General features: G+C 39.4%; 1 protein-coding gene and 1 pseudogene across 6 annotated transcripts in view; one reads left to right on the plus strand and one right to left on the minus strand.

Moving 5' to 3' along the window:
• ASCC1 (activating signal cointegrator 1 complex subunit 1) overlaps nt 1-19,683 on the minus strand; it is a 121,133-nt gene that overhangs the window by 101,164 nt on the left and 286 nt on the right. For 5 of the 6 annotated variants that reach the window (XR_009734286.1, XM_061405821.1, XM_061405818.1 and 2 more), the window contains exons 1-5: nt 19,587-19,661; nt 17,902-18,037; nt 16,906-17,005; nt 12,730-12,827; nt 7,372-7,550 (exon numbers count right to left, since the gene is read on the minus strand). Coding sequence is in view for 5 of the 6 variants with exons in the window: in XM_061405821.1 (XP_061261805.1) it covers nt 7,372-7,550; nt 12,730-12,827; nt 16,906-17,005; nt 17,902-18,037; nt 19,587-19,655 (582 nt within the window). In the remaining variant the exon portion in view is untranslated. Of the gene's footprint in view, nt 1-7,371; nt 7,551-12,729; nt 12,828-16,905; nt 17,006-17,901; nt 18,038-19,586; nt 19,662-19,683 lie in introns of those variants that run through there. The other variant, XM_061405819.1, reaches the window with a different exon arrangement.
• LOC133240641 (voltage-dependent anion-selective channel protein 3-like) lies at nt 5,327-6,296 on the plus strand (annotated as a pseudogene).

Raw genomic sequence — 19,683 nt, forward strand, 5'->3', positions numbered from 1 at the left:
AATCAAATCCCTTATGATTATACAGTGGAAGTGAGAAATAGATTTAAGGGACTAGATCTGATAGATAGACTGCCTGATGAACTATGGATGGAGGAGACAGGGATCAAGACCATCTCCATGGGAAAGAAATGCGAAAAAGCAAAATGGCTGTCTGAGGAAGCCTTACGAATAGCTGTGAAAAGAAGGGAAGCGAAAAGCAAATGAGAAAAGGAAAGATATAAGCATCTGAATGCAGAGTTCCAAAGAATAGCAAGGACAGATAAGAAAGCCTTCCTCAGCAATCGGTGCAAAGAAATAGAGGAAAACAACAGAATGGGAAAGACTAGAGATTTCTTCAAGAAAATTAGAAATACCAAGGGAACATTTCATGCAAAGATGGGCTCGATAAAGGACAGAAATGGTATGGACCTAACAGAAGCAGAAGACATTAAGAAGAGGTTGCAAGAATACACAGAAGAACTGTACAAAAAAGACCTTCACGACCCACATAATCATGATGGTGTGATCATTCACCTAGAGCCAGACATCCTGGAATGTGAAGTCAAGTGGGCCTTAGAAAGCATCACTACAAACAAAGCTAGTGGAGGTGATGGAATTTCAGTTGAGCTATTTCAAACCCTGAAAGATAAGGCTGTGTAAGTGCTGCACTCAATATGCCAGCAAATTTGGAAAACTCAGCAGTGGCCACAGGACTGGAAAAGGTCAGTTTTCATGCCAATCCCAAAGAAAGGCAATGCCAAAGAATGCTCAAACTACCACACAGTTGCACTCATCTCACACTCTAGTAAAGTAATGCTCAAAATTCTCCAAACCAGGCTTCAGCAATATGTGAACCATGAACTTCCAGATGTTCAAACTGGTTTTAGAAAAGGCAGAGGAACCAGAGATCAAACTGCCAACATCTGCTGGATCATGGAAAAAGCAAGAGAGTTCCAGAAAAACATCTATTTCTGCTTCATTGACTCTGCCAAAGCCTTTGACTGTGTGGATCACAATAAACTGTGGAAAATTCTGAAGGAGATGGGAATACAGGACCACCTGATCTGCCTCTTGAGAAACCTATATGCAGGTCAGGAAGCAATAGTCAGAACTGGACATGGAACAACAGACTGGTTCCAAATAGGAAAAGGAGTATGTCAAGGCTGTATATTGTCACCCTGCTTATTAAACTTATATGCAGAGTACATCATGAGAAACGCTGGGCTGGAAGAAGCACAAGCTGGAATCAAGATTGCCAGGAGAAATATCATAACCTCAGATATGCAGATGACACCACCCTTATGGCAGAAAGTGAAGAGGAACTAAAAAGCCTCTTGATGAAAGTGAAAGTGGAGAGATTGAACCATGTTCTCTGCATTGGAAGCACAGATTCTTAACCACTGGACCATCAGGAAGTCTGTGATTATCTATTTTATTTAGAGTAGTGTGTATCTGTCAATCCTGAACTCCTAATTTATCCCCCTGCCCCTGCTAACCCCTTTGGTAACCATCAGCCTGTTTTCAGTATCTGAGCCTATTTTTGTTCTGTAAGTAAGTTCATTTGTACCATTATTTTAGATTAAAAAAAAAAAAAAAAGAAAGTGAAAGTGGAGAGTGAAAAAGTTGGCTTAAAGCTCAACATTCAGAAAACGAAGATCATGGCATCTGGTACCATCACTTCATGGGAAATAGATGGAGAAACAGTGGAAACAGTGTCAGACTTTATTTTGGGGGGCTCCAAAATCACTGCAGATGGTGACTGCAGCCATGAAATGAAAAGACGCTTACTCCTTGGAAGGAAAGTTATGACCAACCTAGATAGCATATTCCAAAGCAGAGACATTACTTTGCCAACAAAGGTCCGTCTAGTCAAGGCTATGGTTTTCCCAGTGGTCATGTATGGATGTGAGAGTTGGACTGTGAAGAAGGCTGAGCGCCGAAGAATTGATGCTTTTGAACTCTGGTGCTGGAGAAGACTCTTGAGAGTCCCTTGGACTGCAAGGAGATCCAACCAGTCCATTCTAAAGGAGATCAGTCCTGGGTGTTCTTTGGAAGGAATGATGCTAAAGCTGAAACTCCAATACTTTGGCCACCTCATGCAAAGAGCTGACTCACTGGAAAAGACCCTGATGCTGGGAAAGATTGGGGGCAGGAGGAGAAGGGGACGACAGAGGATTAGATGGCTGGATGGCATCACCGAATCGATGGACATGAGTTTGAGTGAACTCTGGGAGTTAGTGATGGACAGGGAGGCCTGGCGTGCTGTGATTCATGGGGTCGCAAAGAGTCGGTCACGACTGAGCCACTGAACTGAACTGAACCCATGTATTCCAATTCTAAGAATTTATCTGGAAATGTACCCCAAAGAAACTGTCAGCCAAAAACAAAGATGTATTTACAAAAATGTTCATTATAGCATTATTTAATATAAATAGTTTCCTTTAGTGGTCCATCGCAGGGGATTGATGAAATAAGTTAGGGTACATACACAGACTAGGATCTTTACAGCACCTAAAGGCACCAGTTAGATTTATATATATTGACCCAAAACATGTTGTTAAATCAAAAAGATAGGGAGGTCCATGGTTGCCTAGTGGCTAGGATTCCGGACTCTCACTGCTATGGCCCTGGTTCCATCCCTGGTCAAGGAAAGTGAGATACCAAAAGCCATGTACAGCCAAAAAAAAAAAAAAAACAAACCCAAAAAGGTAATTAGAAAACAGTGTGTGTGACAATTTAAATAAATATACATAATACATACATATGTAAATTTTTTAAAAATGTATGAGCCAACTGTATACCAAGAGAGGTCATCTCTTTCTTATAAGGAAGAAAATGCTAAGACCACTCCTATTTTAGAGATGAAGAAATTCTCATCAGAGATGTCAGATAAGTGTCAGAGGAGTCAAAATAAGACTGAGAGCCACACGGTCTTTCAGGAAACCACTGATATCTCAATGAACAGGTATACATTCTTCAAAGTCACCAGAAAGGAACTCTCCTCAGTCGGAAAAATAAAAGAGTACCAGTGGAAAATGCCTGCATGGTTTTATGGTCATCTGCTTATCAGTCTAAATTCAGTAAAACTTTCTTCAGTAATAGGTGGATAATGGTTCCTTATTTACTGTTTTATGCTGTGCTTACTTCCCTGCTGTTATCAAGATCTGATTTAAAAGCAGGAAGACGACATGTCAGTGTGGAGTCTCCCTGAGAGCAGGAAGGAAGTACCTGGGACTGATTAAGGCCAGCATGATACACATAGTGGCCAATCTCATTCCAGCTGAGTTAAAGTAATCATTCCAATATTTATTCCTTTTCAGCCCATGCCAGGAAACGAAAGAAAAGTGAAAAACATTCACACATATAGAGAGAGAGAGAGAAAGAAAAAGGCCAATTTATTACAATCTGCTTGTCACATACCAGGTATTTGTAATATTTCAAAAAATAAATAATCATTGAGCTTCAATAAGTGGTGTTTACAAGGTAAAACAATTCCAAAACTTACCAGCACGACCCCCACAAAATTTATCCAAACTGTACTGAAACTTCAATATTCCTGATCTTCTCCTACCCTACCCTCCACTCCCACTGAGAATAAATCCTCTTGCTATGAAATTTTTAAGAGGAAAAAAGATACTCTGGTGGTTGACTAATGACAATTAGTAATATTCTGATGGCTTTCTAATCATATATATGTATGCATGGATACACACATATGTATAGTATTTGAGTACTGAACTTATAGATGTACCTTTGTTCAAGCACACAAATGTTAAGAAACTTTGAGATTATATGGTTCTGTACTGTCTGCTCACATCTGCCCAGTCTCTATCTTCTTATCATATTAAATAATCAAGTTGATGAACTGTCACCCCCGTCCCACAAAAGTACTTGGATTCTAATACTTCTGTATCTGGATACCTATATCTCACTCTATCCTAATACCTAAGACCCAGCTCGAGCAATATGGACAAGATGAAAAAAGGAAAGGAAAAAGAAGAAAGGATCTTACAAAAATGCTCACCAAATCATTTTCTCTGACCTTGCCCACAACTATCAAATAGAGGGCTTATCTACTCTGAATACACCAAGTAATACTTTTAACCTAACCAGTCATAAAAATATCAGGAATAGCAGTTACCTTTAATCAAATGTTTCTTTTGTATCCAGCACCATGCTGAGTACTATATGTCATCTCATCTAATCCTTCCTACAACTCTCCAAAGCAGGCTGTAAAAATCTGGAGAGGTTCACTTGTTCAAGTCTATACAGATTGAAGAACCCAGAATCAGATGTAGGTCCATCTGTTTCAAGAACGAAAAAAAATCCTAACCACTATTCTATTTTATCCACATGCTTTTATTCCTCTCTTTACTACAAGATTGAGAAAACACAGTATGGACACCCATATGCAAAAAAATGAACCTCGACCTAAACCTTACAACTTAAACAAATACAAAAATTAACTAGATCACAGATCTAAGTGTAAAAAAGCAAAGCCATAAAAATTCTAAGAGAAAACCTTTGTGACTTGGGGCTATGCAAAAAGTTCTTAGACATGACATTAAAAGTTCAATCCATAAAAGAAGAATTAATAAATTGGACTTCATCAAAATTTAAAACTTTTGCTCTATAAAAGTCACTGATAAGAGGATGAAGAGATAAGCTACAGCCTGGGAAAAAATATTTGGAAATCACATATCCTTGAAAGGACTTGTATGTGTAACATTTACAAAAGAACTCTCAAAACTCAGTAGTAAGAAAACAGTTTTAAGTTGTGCATAAGAAGTGAACATGGGCTTCCCTTGTGATTAAGAATCCACCTTGCCTGGTCCACAAAGATCCCACAGCTACCTTGTCCATGCGCTGCAACTTCTGAAGCCCACACACCTCGAGCTTGTGCTCCACAACAGAAGCCACGACAATGAGAAGCCCACACACTGCAACGAAGGGCGGCCCCTGCTCACCACAACCAGAGAAAGCCTACATGAGCAACGAAGACCCACCACAATCAAAAACAAATAAAAATACAAATCTTAAAAAAAAAAGTCAACACCTCTCCAAAGCAGATATAAGAATGGTTAAAAAACACACAATAAAAAGACGTTCAACACCATTAGCCATTAAAGAAATGCAAATTTAAACCACCATAACATCTCACTACACACCACACTCATTAGAATGGCTAAAATGAAACTGCCAACACCACCAAATACTGGTAAGTATGCAGAACAGCTGGAATTCTCTTATGCTGCTGATGGGAGTGTAAGGTAATAAAGGCACTCTGAAAAACAGTTTGGTAGTTTCTTATGAAGTTAAAAATACACCTAGCGCAGGTGCTGCGAGCATGGTCCGGAGAAGACCTTCAGCGGTGCCCTGGCGGAGTGGACAGGCCCCTCCTGGTGGAGCGGACGGGCCCTCCGGTTGGAAATATGTGTAACACGCCGACTTACTGTGACCTAGGAAAGGCTGCCAAAGATGTCTTCAACAAAGGATATGGATTTGGCATGGTCAAATAGATATGAGAACCAAGTCATGTAGTGGAATGGAATTTTCTACTTCTGGTCATGCTTACACTGATACAGGGAAAGCATCAGGCAACCTAGAGACCAAATACAAGATCTGTAACTATGGACTGACCTTCACCCAGAAGTGGAACACAGACAATACTCTTGGGACAGAAATCTCTTGGGAGAATAAGTTGGCCGAAGGGTTGAAACTGACTCAATATCGTATTTGTACTGAACACAGGAAAAGAATGGGGAATTGAAGGCTTCATATTAACGGGATTGTTTCAGTCTTGGCAGTAATGTTGATATAGATTTTTCAGGACCAACCATCTATGGCTGGGCTGTTTTGGCCTTTGAAGGTTGGCCTGAGTTTTGACACAGCCAAATCCAAACTGTCACAGAATAATTTCGCCATGGGTTACAAGGCCGCGGACTTCCATCTGCACACTCAGGTGAATGATAGCACTGAGTTTGGAGGGTTGATCTACCAGAAAGTGAATGAGAAGATTGAAATGTCGATAAACCTCGAGTGGACAGCCGGCAGTAACAACACCCGCCTAGGCATCGCTGCTAAGTACAAGCTGGACTGCAGAACTTCTCTCTCTGCTAAAGTAAACAATGCCAGCCTGACTGGACTAGGTTACACTCAGACCCTTCGACCAGGAGTGAAACTGACTCTGTCAGCTCTAATCGATGGAAAGAACTTCAATGCAGGAGGGCACAAGGTTGGTCTGGGATTTGAACTAGAAGCTTAATGTGGTTTTGAATAAAGCATCAGCTTTGTCCCTGGAGGTGAAGAGAAATGAACCCACTATATTTTGGCCTTAAAATTCTTCTGTGAAATTCAAAAGTGTGAACGTTTTATTCTTCCAAAGAATTGTACTCCTCCCCACACTGAAACTTAGATACTGAGTCCATCCTAAGGGAGGTGCTTGAAGGCATGCCCGGAAGTGGTCACGTTCTTGCCCTGTTTCAGTTCAGTTCCACAGTGCTATTTTCAAAGTGTTCCTCAGCGACAGTGTAGTGTCATGTTCAAAGGAGATGACCTGACCCTCCAGTTGTCCATCACGTCCTGCATGTCCCACACCACTTTTTCATGACCTTGCAATATATTGGTCTCTGTATGGTAGTAGAATCTTTGGTTTTGCATCAGAGTAAAATAAAATAAACCCATCACATTTGGAACATAAAAAAAAAAAAAAATACCTACCATAGATCCCAGCAATCCCACTCCTGGGTACTTAAGGAAATGAAAACTATGTTCACATAAAAACCTTTACACAAATGTTTATAGTAGTTCTACTTATAATTACCAAAAACTGGAAACAAATTAATGAAAGAGGATAATCTACTGAAACAGACCACTCAGCCATTACACTGAGCGAAAAAAAAACACAATCTCACATATAGTACATTCTCAGGAAAACATATAGTATATATTCAGGAAAGACAATGCTAATAGTAACCAAGAAGGGATCAGTGATTCCCAAGGTTTGGGGTGAGGAAGAGGTGACTCCAAGAGACCACGTGAGGGAGTTTTTGGGGGGAGTGCAGCTGTTTTGTATCCTGATTGTGGTTAAGTGGCTACAGGAATCTATACATGTGCTAAAAAATACACCCACAAGGTGCAGAATGGTAGGTACATTAGGATGATCCTTTTGTGTCATCATTTAGAGGATATTTCTGTAATACATGGAAACTTATGTGCTGATACAACTGTAGGTATTTTTTTTCAGTTCAGAATTAAAAGAAACCATCAGAAATGGTTCCCTTTTTCAGTGGGAGAAGAGATGTGTATCTTTCTACTGTTTGAATTATGAGCCATTTTTTTACTCTTCCTTATACTTTTTCAACTTTTAATTTTGTTCTATTTGTTGCTTACCATGGAGCACTTCTCCAGTACTTCCTCCTGGAATTTCAGAAATCGTTCCTGAACTTCAGCTTCATTGAGGAAAAAGGCAAGGAAGTGAGTGAAGGGCTGCTTTCTTCTAAAAGTGAGCAGAAGAACATCAATCCGAGTTCGGGCTGAAACTACACCACTTCGATGCTGACCAGTGATTACTGTAAGCAAAAAAAAAAAAAAAAGATTTAACACGCTCAAGGACCATCAGTTGGTTGTAAAATAGGTGACCTCTTAAAACTGTCATCTCTGGGGAACAAAACTGTCATGAATGTGTACATAATTCTGAACAGCAGACAGTATCAAGGGTAAGAAAGCTGTTAATGAATCCAGTCTAAGCAGAATGAGGTTTAAACAGAGTAACCTTAAGACCGTCTGATGAAGTAAGAAAATGAATTCAAAAGCTACAAAGCCATCCCTCATACCTTGCTAGTATGAATGTAAAATGGTGCAGCTGATATGTAGAAGTCTGGCAGTTCCATGAAAAATTAAACAGAGAAATATCACATGACCCAGGGATTCCACTCCTAGGTAGAAACTCAAAGGAAGTACAGGCAAGTATTCAAAAACAAAAACAAAAACTTGTACAAATGTTCATAACAGCTTTATTCACAACAGCCAACAGGTGGAAAAACACAAATGTTCTTTAACCAATAAATGAACAAATAAACCGTGGTATTAGGTATTATCATACACTGAAATACTATTTGGCAAAAACAAAAAAGGAGTGAAGTAATCATACATGCAAAAACATGGATGAATCTTGAAAACAGTATGCTAAGTTAAAGATGCTAGACACAAAAGACCACATGTTGCATGTTTCTGTGTATAGGAACTATCTAAACAGGCAAATTCAGAGACAGAAAGCAGATTAGTGGTGACAAAGATCTGGGGAGTAGTGAGGAATGGCGAGTGACTGGTTAATGGGTATGAAGTTTCCTTTTTGGCTGACAAATGTTTTGGAACTAGACAGTGGCTGTCAAGCAACTGTAAATGTTTCCTATTCCAGGGCATCTTTCCCACCCAGGAATCGAACTTGAGTCTCCTGCATTGCAGGCAGATTCTTTACAGTCTGAGCTACCAGGGAAGCCTGTAAATGTACTAATAATGCCACTCGATTCAACACTTTAAGGTGGTCTAAATGGTAAATTTATGTTGTGTATATTCTACCATTTTTAAAAAAAGAACAATGTATTACACAGAAATTCAAACAATAAAAATTAAGAACAAAAAAAGTGGAGTTTTCTGTTATGTGAATTTACCTCAATTTTAAAAAATACTGTGGCAAAATTTTTAGCAATTTGCTATAGTAAAAGAGCAAAACGGAGTCTACTACAATATATACGATCCTACCCTAACTGTATGAAAAATACAAGGTTAAGTAAAAATGTTTATCTATATCTGCATTGTATGTATGGATATAAAATTTCCACACCTTAGTGTAACTTGGTCTTCTCTGATCTGGGCTGTCTTTATATATAAATGAAAATAAGAGGAAAAACCACAAAACCTTACACTACAATCTGTACAGAAAAAAAAATCATTTAAGGATTACATAACCTCTGTTTAATAGAGATTAAACCTCTAGGTTCCAGAACTGGCAGTGCTTGGTTCAAAACAGAAGCTAAGGACAGACGCAGAAGATAGGACAGTGACCAAAACTGCCATCTCAATGGAGGACTTACTAAAGAGGCAAGGACAGACTTCCGAATATGATGTGAAATACTGAAGTATTAACTCCAATAGTAGCAACATCTGCTATGTACTTTCAAAACCACAAAGCTTGCTCCTTCCAAGCAACTGCAGAAGTTGCTTGGAATGGAACAAATAATTCCATTTATTTGTCCTAATACTTCCCATTAAAGCATTTGAAATTTTCTACAAGAACAGCCTATTTTTTTTAAATGAAAATGAAATTATCATATCCATTTTGTTGTAAAGAAACAAGATGGAAATTTCTGGGAAAAGAAGTAAATTATGAATGAACTGGGATTCCAATGATAAAAGAATCTGCCTGCCACAGCTGGAGACTAAGGAGACACTGGTTTCATCCCTGAGTCGGGAAGATTCCCTGGAGGAGGAAATGGCTACCCACTCCAGTATTCTTGCCCGGAGAAACCCATGGACAGAGGAGCCTGGCAAGCTACATTTCATAGGGTCACAAAGAGTCGAACACGACTAAGCAACTGAGCACTCACGCACGCACATGTGAATGAATGAACAGAAAGCCTAAAACCTGTTTGCCTAAATAGAAAATTGACATAAGTCATAACCAAAAAATGTAAGAGAGCTTCCCAAATGCCACTAGTGCTAAAGAACCCACCTGTCAATGCGGAAGATGTAAGAGACTCAGGTTCAACCCCTGGGTCAGGAAGACCCCTGGAGGAGGGCATGGCAACCCACCCCAGTTATTTTTGCCTGGAGGATCCCATGGACAAAGGAAAGGAGCCTGGCCGGCTACAGTCCATGGGGTCGCAAGGAGTCAGACGTAACTGAAGCGACTTGGCAAGCACGCACAAAAAAATTAAGAAGTAGAGATACAGTATTTTTTTGATGATATAATTGTATTTTCAGTAGAACACTTTGAGAATCCAAAAGATTCAAATGCCCGGTGAAGGGAAGTGTCCAAGCAGGCATTCAAATAATGTGCCATAGAAAGACTGACAAAGGAGGACTCAATGGTAAACTGGAACAATGTTAAAGTAGAAACTATAACTATCTCTGTACAAGGAAAAAAATATGGTAAGAGACTAAAAGAAAAAGGTATGCAGGGGAGGGAAGCTTAAAACTCCTACTATATCTATCCTTTTGCACTAGAAGGTAGTTTGGCAGAGAATAAGACTAGTAAGATGTTTTCATTTTTTTAACACAGAAAACTGCTAAGGGCATGTCAAAGGTGCTCAGACTTATTTCCAGAAAAAGATTCAAAGTTGAGCAAACAATGACTACAGAGCAAATATGATGAGGTTAGAAATATTCTAAAACTACAAATATCTGAGCGGGTCAGAATTTACTTGACATGGGTCTAAGGACTACAACAAGAGATACAGAGGAAGAAAACAAGGGCACTAATGTGGAACTTTATAAAAACCAACTGCATAACTAAAATGACAAAATAATTTTAAAAGCCTGGAGAATCCCATGGACAGAGGAGCCTGGCCAAATACAGTCCATGGGGTCGCAAAGAATCGGATACAGCTAAAACACGCACAAAAAAATCATTCTTATATCCCACTGCCTGAGGCTTCAAAACAGACTAGACCAAATTCTTATCTAGAGGACAAATTAGTGAAGTCGTTCAGTGTCTGACTCAGCGACCCCATGGACAGTAGCCTACCAGGCTCTGCCATCCATGGGATTTTCCAGGCAAGAATACTGGAGTGGGCTGCCATTTCCTTCTCCAGGGGATCTTCCCAACCCAGGGATCGAACCTGGGTCTCCTACACTGCAGACAGACGCTTTACCATCTGAGCCACCAGGGAAGCAAATTGAAACCTACCAGATCATTTTCTTCTCTAGTTTCTCTAATTTAGGAGAGGCAAAACAACTAATTACAGCATATACCATATCAATGCAACTGCAGTTTTGATTTCACATCAGAACCCAATTTACTGTAACCAGTAAATTCAATTTTTTTATATACTTTACTTCCCTACAAGACTAATAAGCCAGTTTATCCTCTTGCTTTTCAATTAAATTAGTTCCACTAAATTCTTACTTTTAACAATTAAACACCCTTATTATTCACACTGAAATATTTTGGCTTTCAAGTCAATAACCTGTCTAACCTTTTCTGGATAAGTTTTGGAATGACTCCAGTATCTTAAAATGGCTAAGGTCTTCACATTTATTGCCTGTTATAATTTTTACCAAAATAAAAATTATTAGCCATCTGTTACTATACTCATAGAAAAAAATGGGGAACAGATTCAACTGTTAGCAACAATTATGGCTGAAGTTCATAACATAAAAGACTTTCCTTTATACTTTACATATAATTTCTACAAGCTTTTCTTTTTGAAAGCATGTATTAATTTTTAAATCAGAAAAAGAGAAATAAGCTTTAATGCAATTAATAAAATTACTTCAGTATTTGTAGCCTGAACTTTAACACTTAGGGAAAGACACAAGCTTTTTTTTTTAAAACAGTAATTCTAATGAACTAAATATCTATTTTAATGGGAGTCCTTCAAAAATGTCATTAAAGTTCTGAAGTTAAGAGTTTACTCATGGGGACTTCCCTGGTTCAGTGGTTAAGACGCCATCCTCCCAATGCAGGGGCTGCCAGTTCAATCCCTGGTCAGGGAATGAAGATCCCACATGCCACGTGGCCAAAAAACAAAAAAGAGTTTACTCGTTACCAAGGGGCTAGGGAAAACTCCAGCACTTCACTGTCCAAAATAGGAGCCCACGTGCAGCTAGTTAAATTAAAAGATAAATGAATTAAAATTAAATAGAATTTAAAATTCAGTTCCTCAGTCACATTAGCCACATTTCAAGTACTCACACGAGTGGCTAGTGGCTCTTTGGATACTGCAAATATACAACATACTCACCATCATGGAAAGTTCTTCTGGACAGCCACTCTAAAGTCAACTGCTACTTATCTGCCACAGTGATTATTTTTACATAGAACAAAATAAGAAGAGTACTTATAATTCTTTTCTCCTAAGACTTAATACAATCCATGAATGTTTATGGAAAATGGATTATTGGAGGCTGCTGCACTTACTTGAGGCTGAAAAATTCCTACTGTTTTAAAAATTGTCCCTTCAGTACCCCTCACTCAAAGTCACTTTACAACACAAGTCTGTGCACCTGGTTCACATTGATGCTTTAGTACAGAACTTTCTGACATGGTTTCTATTGCTAAACTACTTTTCCTCACCTGAACACTTACTTGAATCAGGTTGTTGTTTTAATTATTATTCTTACAATTTCCTTCCTAGTCTACAAAGCAAGATACAAACAAGATAACTAATAGGGAAAGGGCCGAACCTCATTTCAAATTTGCTGATCTCACTTTTTCCCTCTAATTCTAACCTGAAATAATTCACAAACTCCATTTCAAGCTACTGAAGCATACAAGAAATCGCCTAGTCCACAACAAAATCTGGAAGCTTTATTCCATCAGTGTGTAGTAAAGTATCAAATTAAGGCCCAGGTACTCAAATCAAGATAAGGCTGTGTAAGTACATCTTTCCTCATCTGAGAGACTGATACTGATATAAAAAGGACAATAGCTACAGAACCACACAAAAAATATAATCATCAAACTCAGTTGGGTCACATTATTCCATACACATACAAAAGTGACTGCAAACATATATAGAGTCTCACCAATTTCTCCTTCTTGTCCAGGCTTAGGAATGCTAATAGAAGTTTTGGTCTCCACTTCTAGTTTCTTTCTAGTGTCCCCTCTCTTTCCAACAATATGCCTATAATATAGAGAAAGTTAATTAATGTAAGTCAAAATATACCCGAATAAAGAACTCCATCGTATTTAAATCATATGTGGCCAGAGATACTCCCTCATAGAAGAGTGCTTCAGTAAAAACTCAGTATTCGTAGAGGAAATTACAAGTCATATAGCTTTATAGAACGTGTTGCATTATATTCACTGACAAAACGATGTCCTACAGCCAATTCAATGCATAGAAAGAATAATTATACCCAATGCCTGTTTGCTTCTCAAAACTAGATTCAAAATCTGGGTCTGCAGTTAAGTGAAAGAAAAGCTAGCATAGTCTCATTGGACACTTGAATGGGTCTACAGTTTGAAGGGGGAAAATCTTGCCCTCTTAGAGAGCAAATTAACTACATTTTGAATTCATCCTAAGGGAATTATCCTTCATTCATTAAATAATGGTAAATAGCTTAGCAAAGAGCAGGGTCCACCAACCAAGATGCAAGCACAGAAAGAGGTAACCCTCAGACTGAATTCAAACACATAGACATGTGTTGTTTGGGAAATTTCACCTAAAAAATATAGATTTCTAAGTTCTTTCAAAAAATTAGGAGATCTGTCTACTCAATGGCAAAAACAGGCTGGAACATGAGCTCATTTCTGAAAATGGAATATGAATTCATCACAATCCCTGCCACTTCCTACTGTCTTTTATTGACTCCAATCATCTATTGGCTCACATTACTTACTTAGGCCTCCTAGTATAAATAATTCTGACCATCCAAAGCTATCTTCTGGAACCCATAGTAATTAGATGTATCAAGGCAAATGAGACTACTGGATCCCAGGAGAAAAGTTTCAGAGTCTAAATAAAGCACTAAGAGACCATCACAGGACCATAAAGTTAAGAGAAAAAACTTCCTCATCAACAGTATTTTGACTTCGATGATTTCAATTACAGTACACTACAGCATTGGTGGTGAGCTTCCCTGGTGGCTCGGAGGTTAAAGCGTCTGCCTCCAATGCGGGAGACCTGGGTTCAATCCCTGGGTCGGGGAGATCCCCTGGAGAAGGAAATGGTAACCCACTCCAGTACTCTTGCCTGGAGAATCCCATGGACGGAGAAGCCTGGTAGGCTACAGTCCACGGGGTCGCAAAGAGTCGGACACGACTGAGCGACTTCACATTCATTCACAGCATTGGTGACTATGTCTAAAATTCCATATTTGTTTTTACATGGGATAACCAAGTCTGATTATTTCCTTTAAGATTTATTGTAGTAAGCCGCTTTTTATAAAACAAGATGTTCAGAGGAGGACTGGAACTCCACAGTTTCCATGTAGTTTTTCTCTGTGCTGAGCTAGGGACTATGTAGCACCAACCCCCTCAGCCTTTGTCTTTCCAGATCTTATCAATAAAGGGGTATTTTCAGTCAGGTTCCTATTTGTTAGCACATGGCTAGTGGACAAACCTCTCATAAAGTTGTTGGCTCAAAGTGTTATTAATAGTCTAGGCACCTTAGAAAGGGAAGTGGTTGAGGTTAAAGAGGCTTTAGAAGCAAACAAACCTTGGCCAAGTCATTTAACCACTCTTAGCCTACTACTTCGGAGAAGGCAATGGTACCCCACTACTTCACTTAAAAAAATGGAGTGAATAATACCTAAGTATCATAAGGTTGGTCGTAAGGATTAAATGCGATCATATATAAAAGGACTTCCCAGTGACTGGCACATAGCTCAGTACAGACCATGTCATCCTCATTAAACCCATGATGGCATCCTTCCAGTTAAGAGTACAGACAGACCCAAAAGAGGTTTACACGGAAAGTCTAAAGCATTCACTAAAATAATACAGATAAACAGTGAAAGGATGACTCGTTTATTGTATAAGTGGAAATTCTTGCCAGATCAAGTGGTTCTCAATCTTGGCTACACACTGGAATCACCTGGCTGCTGCTGCTAAGTTGCTTCAGTCGTGTCCAACTCTGTGCGACCCCATAGACGGCAGCCCACAAGGCTCCTCTCTCCATGGGATTCTCCAGGCAAGAACACTGGAGTGGGTTGCCATTTCCTTCTCCAACGCATGAAAGTGAAAGTGAAGTCGCTCAGTTGTGTCCAATTCTTCACGACCCCATGGACTGTAGCCTACCAGGCTCCTCCGCCCATGGGATGTTCCAGGCAAGAGTACTGGAGTGGGTTGCCATTGCCTTCTCCTGGGTAGCTATAAAAACTAATGATGCCTGGGTTCAGCTCCCAGAGATTCAGACTCAACTGGTCTGGGGTACACCTAGGTACTGGGAGTTTTTAAAACTCCCCAGGTGATTCTAATTGTACCTGAAGTTGAGAGCCACAGTATTAGACCTCGTCTGTGGACACGTGCACCACTATTAGACTTTGATTATAAGTTAGTTTGGTCAACTAATTTCTTCCTTGGACCAAATAAGCTTACATAAATGATTCTTAAGAAAGAAATCTTACATGTAGATCAATCATTTGTCAATAAGACTGAGAGGAAGGAAGAGAGGAAGAGAAGGAAGGAAGAAGAAAGGAAAAAAGAAAGAAGTCTTCCTAGTAAATATTGTCTATTAATTAGGATTTAGCAGAACCAATACTTAATGTAACATGTAAGTCATCTGGAACAAAATGAGTATTTAGAATATATAAAATTCAAAAGGTCATATGGTTAGAATCAGACATTTAAGGAATCTTTACATACCTTAGCAGTAACAAATATATACATTAAGGAAGACATGTTGCATTGATTTTTACAAGGAATCTGAGTCACAGCTTTCTAAAATCACATTTCTTAGAAGAAAATGTGCCTGAAACCTGAGAGGAAAGTGAGCTGTCAGGATTCGCATTTGGTTTCTCATGTGGTCCCATTCCAAGAGAGAAATGTCATCCTCATTAGGTGTTTCAGAAAATTCTCAAGTTGAAAAACATGCAACTATTTGCCTCTTGGAACTTGAAGGTGTATGATTCTGTATTTGTAGACCTTCTCTCATAGAGAAGTATAGACAGACTTTATTCATCTGGTACAACACAGAAATACAATCTATGACTTCCTAGACCATCCTATCTTCAGAGGTGCAAGCCCAAAAGAAGCCAGCCAGCTACAAGAGCTAACGATATTAGTGGTTAATAAGAGATAGAATATGATCAACACGAAGGCAAGCAGGCACAGACTGAAATGATCACAAAGCTTCCAAGCAATTTAAAACTAAAGATGATTCCGGAAAAAGCATTTTAGTCTTTGACAAGAACTGGAGGACAACAGAACAGACACATTCCTGCCTTCAAGTAGTTTCCAGTCTAGGGGAAGAAACATCAACTAGCTGACAAATAAATATAAACATGAGGCTTGAGAAATGCTATAAAGGAAAAGTAGTGGTGTAATGAAAACATATACTACGGTAATCAATGTGGCGGGTGGGGATGCCGGTGTCAAAACAAGCTTCCCTAAGGAAGGAGAATATATTAATAACTAGGTAATGTAAGGAAAGGGAACAGCATATGCCAAAGCTAGAAGGTAGGAAGGAACCCAGAACATTTGAGGAACTGAAGAAAACCAGTTAAACTTAAGTGCAAAGCCAGGGAAAGAGTGGTGTGAGCTGAAACTGAAAAATGCAGGGCTGGCTAAGTCACGTTCAAGATTTTGGCCACTGCTCTAATGGAATAAAATTCCATCTTCCATGGAAGAATGTTAATGGATTTCAAGCAAAGTTAATAAAATAATCAGGTTTTCCTTTTAAAAAGATTATTCCACCCTCAATGTGAAGAACTGATTGGAAGAGAGCAACAATCAATGTGGAGAGACCAGTAAGTAGGCTATTTGAAATAATCCACAGAAGAGGTAGCAGAATGGCTATAAAGAAAAAGTAAGTGGTGGATTCAAAAGATACTTAAGAGGCAAAAATCAACAGGCTTTGGTGATGTATATGGAACGATGAAACTGATCTGCAATTAGTCTTTAGAAATTCTAGGATGTTAAACACTAAACCATTTTGTCACTAGTAAGTACTATAATAAGTGTGGAAAAGAGAAGCAGCAGCTTCCTTCTAAGTTTCCTGGAAGTGCCTCCCCATGAAGCTGCCAAGGGGCATCACTCACTTGTAGAGTAGGCTGGGGGCCTTCACGGTACATCGGAAACCTTGTGGGGTCTGCACCACCTCGTAGGTTTCACAGGGCTCTTCTGCACACTCCACGAGGCCTGCACAGAAACCATAACACCTCACTCAGTTGCTCTGTGGACAACAGTCTTTCTTCTCCTCAGCTGTCCAACTATTCTTAAGGTTTAAAGAAAAGCAACACACACACAAAAAGAACAGCCATACACGTTACACTGCAGAACACTGCTCCAACATTCCTCCTCACCTGCTCTTAGACAAACAAATAAAGAATAAAAACACATGACTATTTTAAATCTTCCAATCCTGGAACCTTGGAAAAGGAGTATCTACATACCACTATTTAATTGTTTTCTCCCAGAAATAAATCTTTTGTACTATTTTACGAAGACATAATTCACATAAAATTCATCCTCTTAAAATGTACAACTCAGTGGTTTTTAGTATTAGGACGCAAAATCACCTCAGTGAATGAGGTAGGCAGGAGTGAGACAAAGAGAAAACAGGAGGCTGAAATAAAAGAGCTCAAGGCCCCAGGGCTAAAGGGAAACAGCCACGTCGGTTGTATATTTGAAACTGCCTGTATATGACTGCAGAGAAGAAAAGAAAAATTATGACACAACAATAACAGTTAATATCGGGCATATGTTCATTTATTTCAACAATTTATAAAAACTAGTTCATAGTTTTACAGATAAAAGAACTTAATTTTACCACAGATAATTGTTAATATTAATAGCTAACTAAAATTACCCCTTATTACATTTAAGCCTCTGCACAAAGATGACACAACTTAACTTATGAACTGAGAATACCTCATCAAACTAAATTACCAGCCCACTCAGAATCAACAAGGGAGCTATGAGGGGCCAAACAAGTCAAATTTCAGTGCTCACACAGAAACACTGAAACAAAGAATTGCTTCTACAATACGGATAACATTGTACTTCTAATCTGACCAAAGAGCAACTAAGATTACCTTGGTAATAGTCATCATCTTCTTCTTCATGTTGATAAGTCTGTTCTTGGATGGGATTCTTCCTATAAACCCGTCCACCAATTTTTATAAGCTGTGGACGCAGAACTTCCATGATTATGTGGATCTTTATACAGGCCTACAAGGACAGAATTGGGCATCAGTTCATAGTACACCCTAAGCAAAAGCATTACTGTTTCCACTAGATTTCCCCTATCTAGAAGCTGTTTTATTAAGTCAACTGCTGCATTTTCCACTACACTATTCCACTCCTGGCACACTCAAGACAGTAATTTGCAATCTATTCAGCATTCCTCAAAAAAAGTGATTACAAAATACTGAGCCTGTCCATGACTTCGGAAGAGAGACTAGAGGTTCTTCATTACTTTAACCTAAAGGGAGTAAAGGAGAAGACAATGGCACCCCACTCCAGTACTCTTGCCTGGAAAATCCCATGGATGGAGGAGCCTGGTAGGCTGCAGTCCATGGGGTTGCTAAGAGCCGGACGCGACTGAGCGACTTCCCTTTCACTTTTCACTTTCATGCACTGGAGAAGGAAATGGCAACCCACTCCAGTGTTCTTGCCTGGAGAATCCCAAGGATGGGGGCGCCTGGTGGGCTCCCATCTACAGGGTCCAACAGACTGAAGCGACTTAGCAGGAGCAGCAGCAGCAGCAAAGGGAGTAAAATTCAACCTCTGTGCTTATCTGAACATTTGTGAAGCGTCTCACGCTCTTACCCAGTATGACAGTTAAGACAATTAGGGATGTTTAATACATTTATCCTCAAGAGGAGGACAAAAAAATCCTTAACTACTTTTACAAGTGCTAGAAATACATACTCAACAATTAGATCCAGTTGCCTATTAAAACAAAGTTAAAATATAACTTAACCAACATGGTTCTGCAAACTAACACATTGCTGAGGGAAGGAATTCAATTTCTGTAGGTCACTGCCAAAAACTGTACATCACTCAGGAGAAACCAAGTTTCTAGTCACCACTTAATGAATTAACAATTTAGGAAACAAAGCTTCTTAGGTTAACTCTGGTTATGTTTAACCAAGGTTCCTACCACATATAGTACATGGTCTTGAAACCCAAAATAACCTAAGCAGTCCCCCTCCGAAAAGATCAATCCTTACTAAACACACTAATGCTCAATCCAACCTCAGGAAGTAAATCGCTTTCATTGGTAATTTGCTTACAGAATCAATGAGTTAGTTTCGTGTTGTGAGAAACAATAATATATAAAGTAAACAGACTTGAACATCGAAAGAGGAGGCATAACTAGCAATACTTCAATGACATTACACCCTAATACTCAATTTCCCAGGACCTTTCAAAGAAAAAAAAATGCTCGCCACAAAAGTAGAAGTCAATGTCAAGGTAGGTCCTCAAACTGAGCTCTGGAATAGAGGGTTGTCTCAGAGATAGCAAACCCTCCATTTGCCTTTCCTATAAGGCCCTGGGCTGCAAGACTGCTCAGGAGGAAGGATGGGGGAATAGCCAATTTAATCCTGCTCCGTGGTGGTTTGGAGAGACAGAAAGGAAAGCAGAAGGCCTACAAAGTCGGGAAGGAAGATGAAACCCTGAATCATAAAAGCGAGCAAAAATCAACCCCAGTACGTCAAAGAAAGTGAAAAGAGGACTTCGCGGTGGTAGGAAAACCGCTGTAGTGAGAGCGGACCAAGGATCCAGAAGGTGTCTCTCCCAGAACCGGGTCTCCGCGGCTCTCCGCCCCGGCCACGCCCACCATTGCACTGGCACGCGCACGCCGCGGCCGC

The sequence above is a fragment of the Bos javanicus genome, chromosome 28, assembly GCF_032452875.1.
Source record: "Bos javanicus breed banteng chromosome 28, ARS-OSU_banteng_1.0, whole genome shotgun sequence".
In the NCBI taxonomy this organism is placed as follows: domain Eukaryota; kingdom Metazoa; phylum Chordata; class Mammalia; order Artiodactyla; family Bovidae; genus Bos; species Bos javanicus.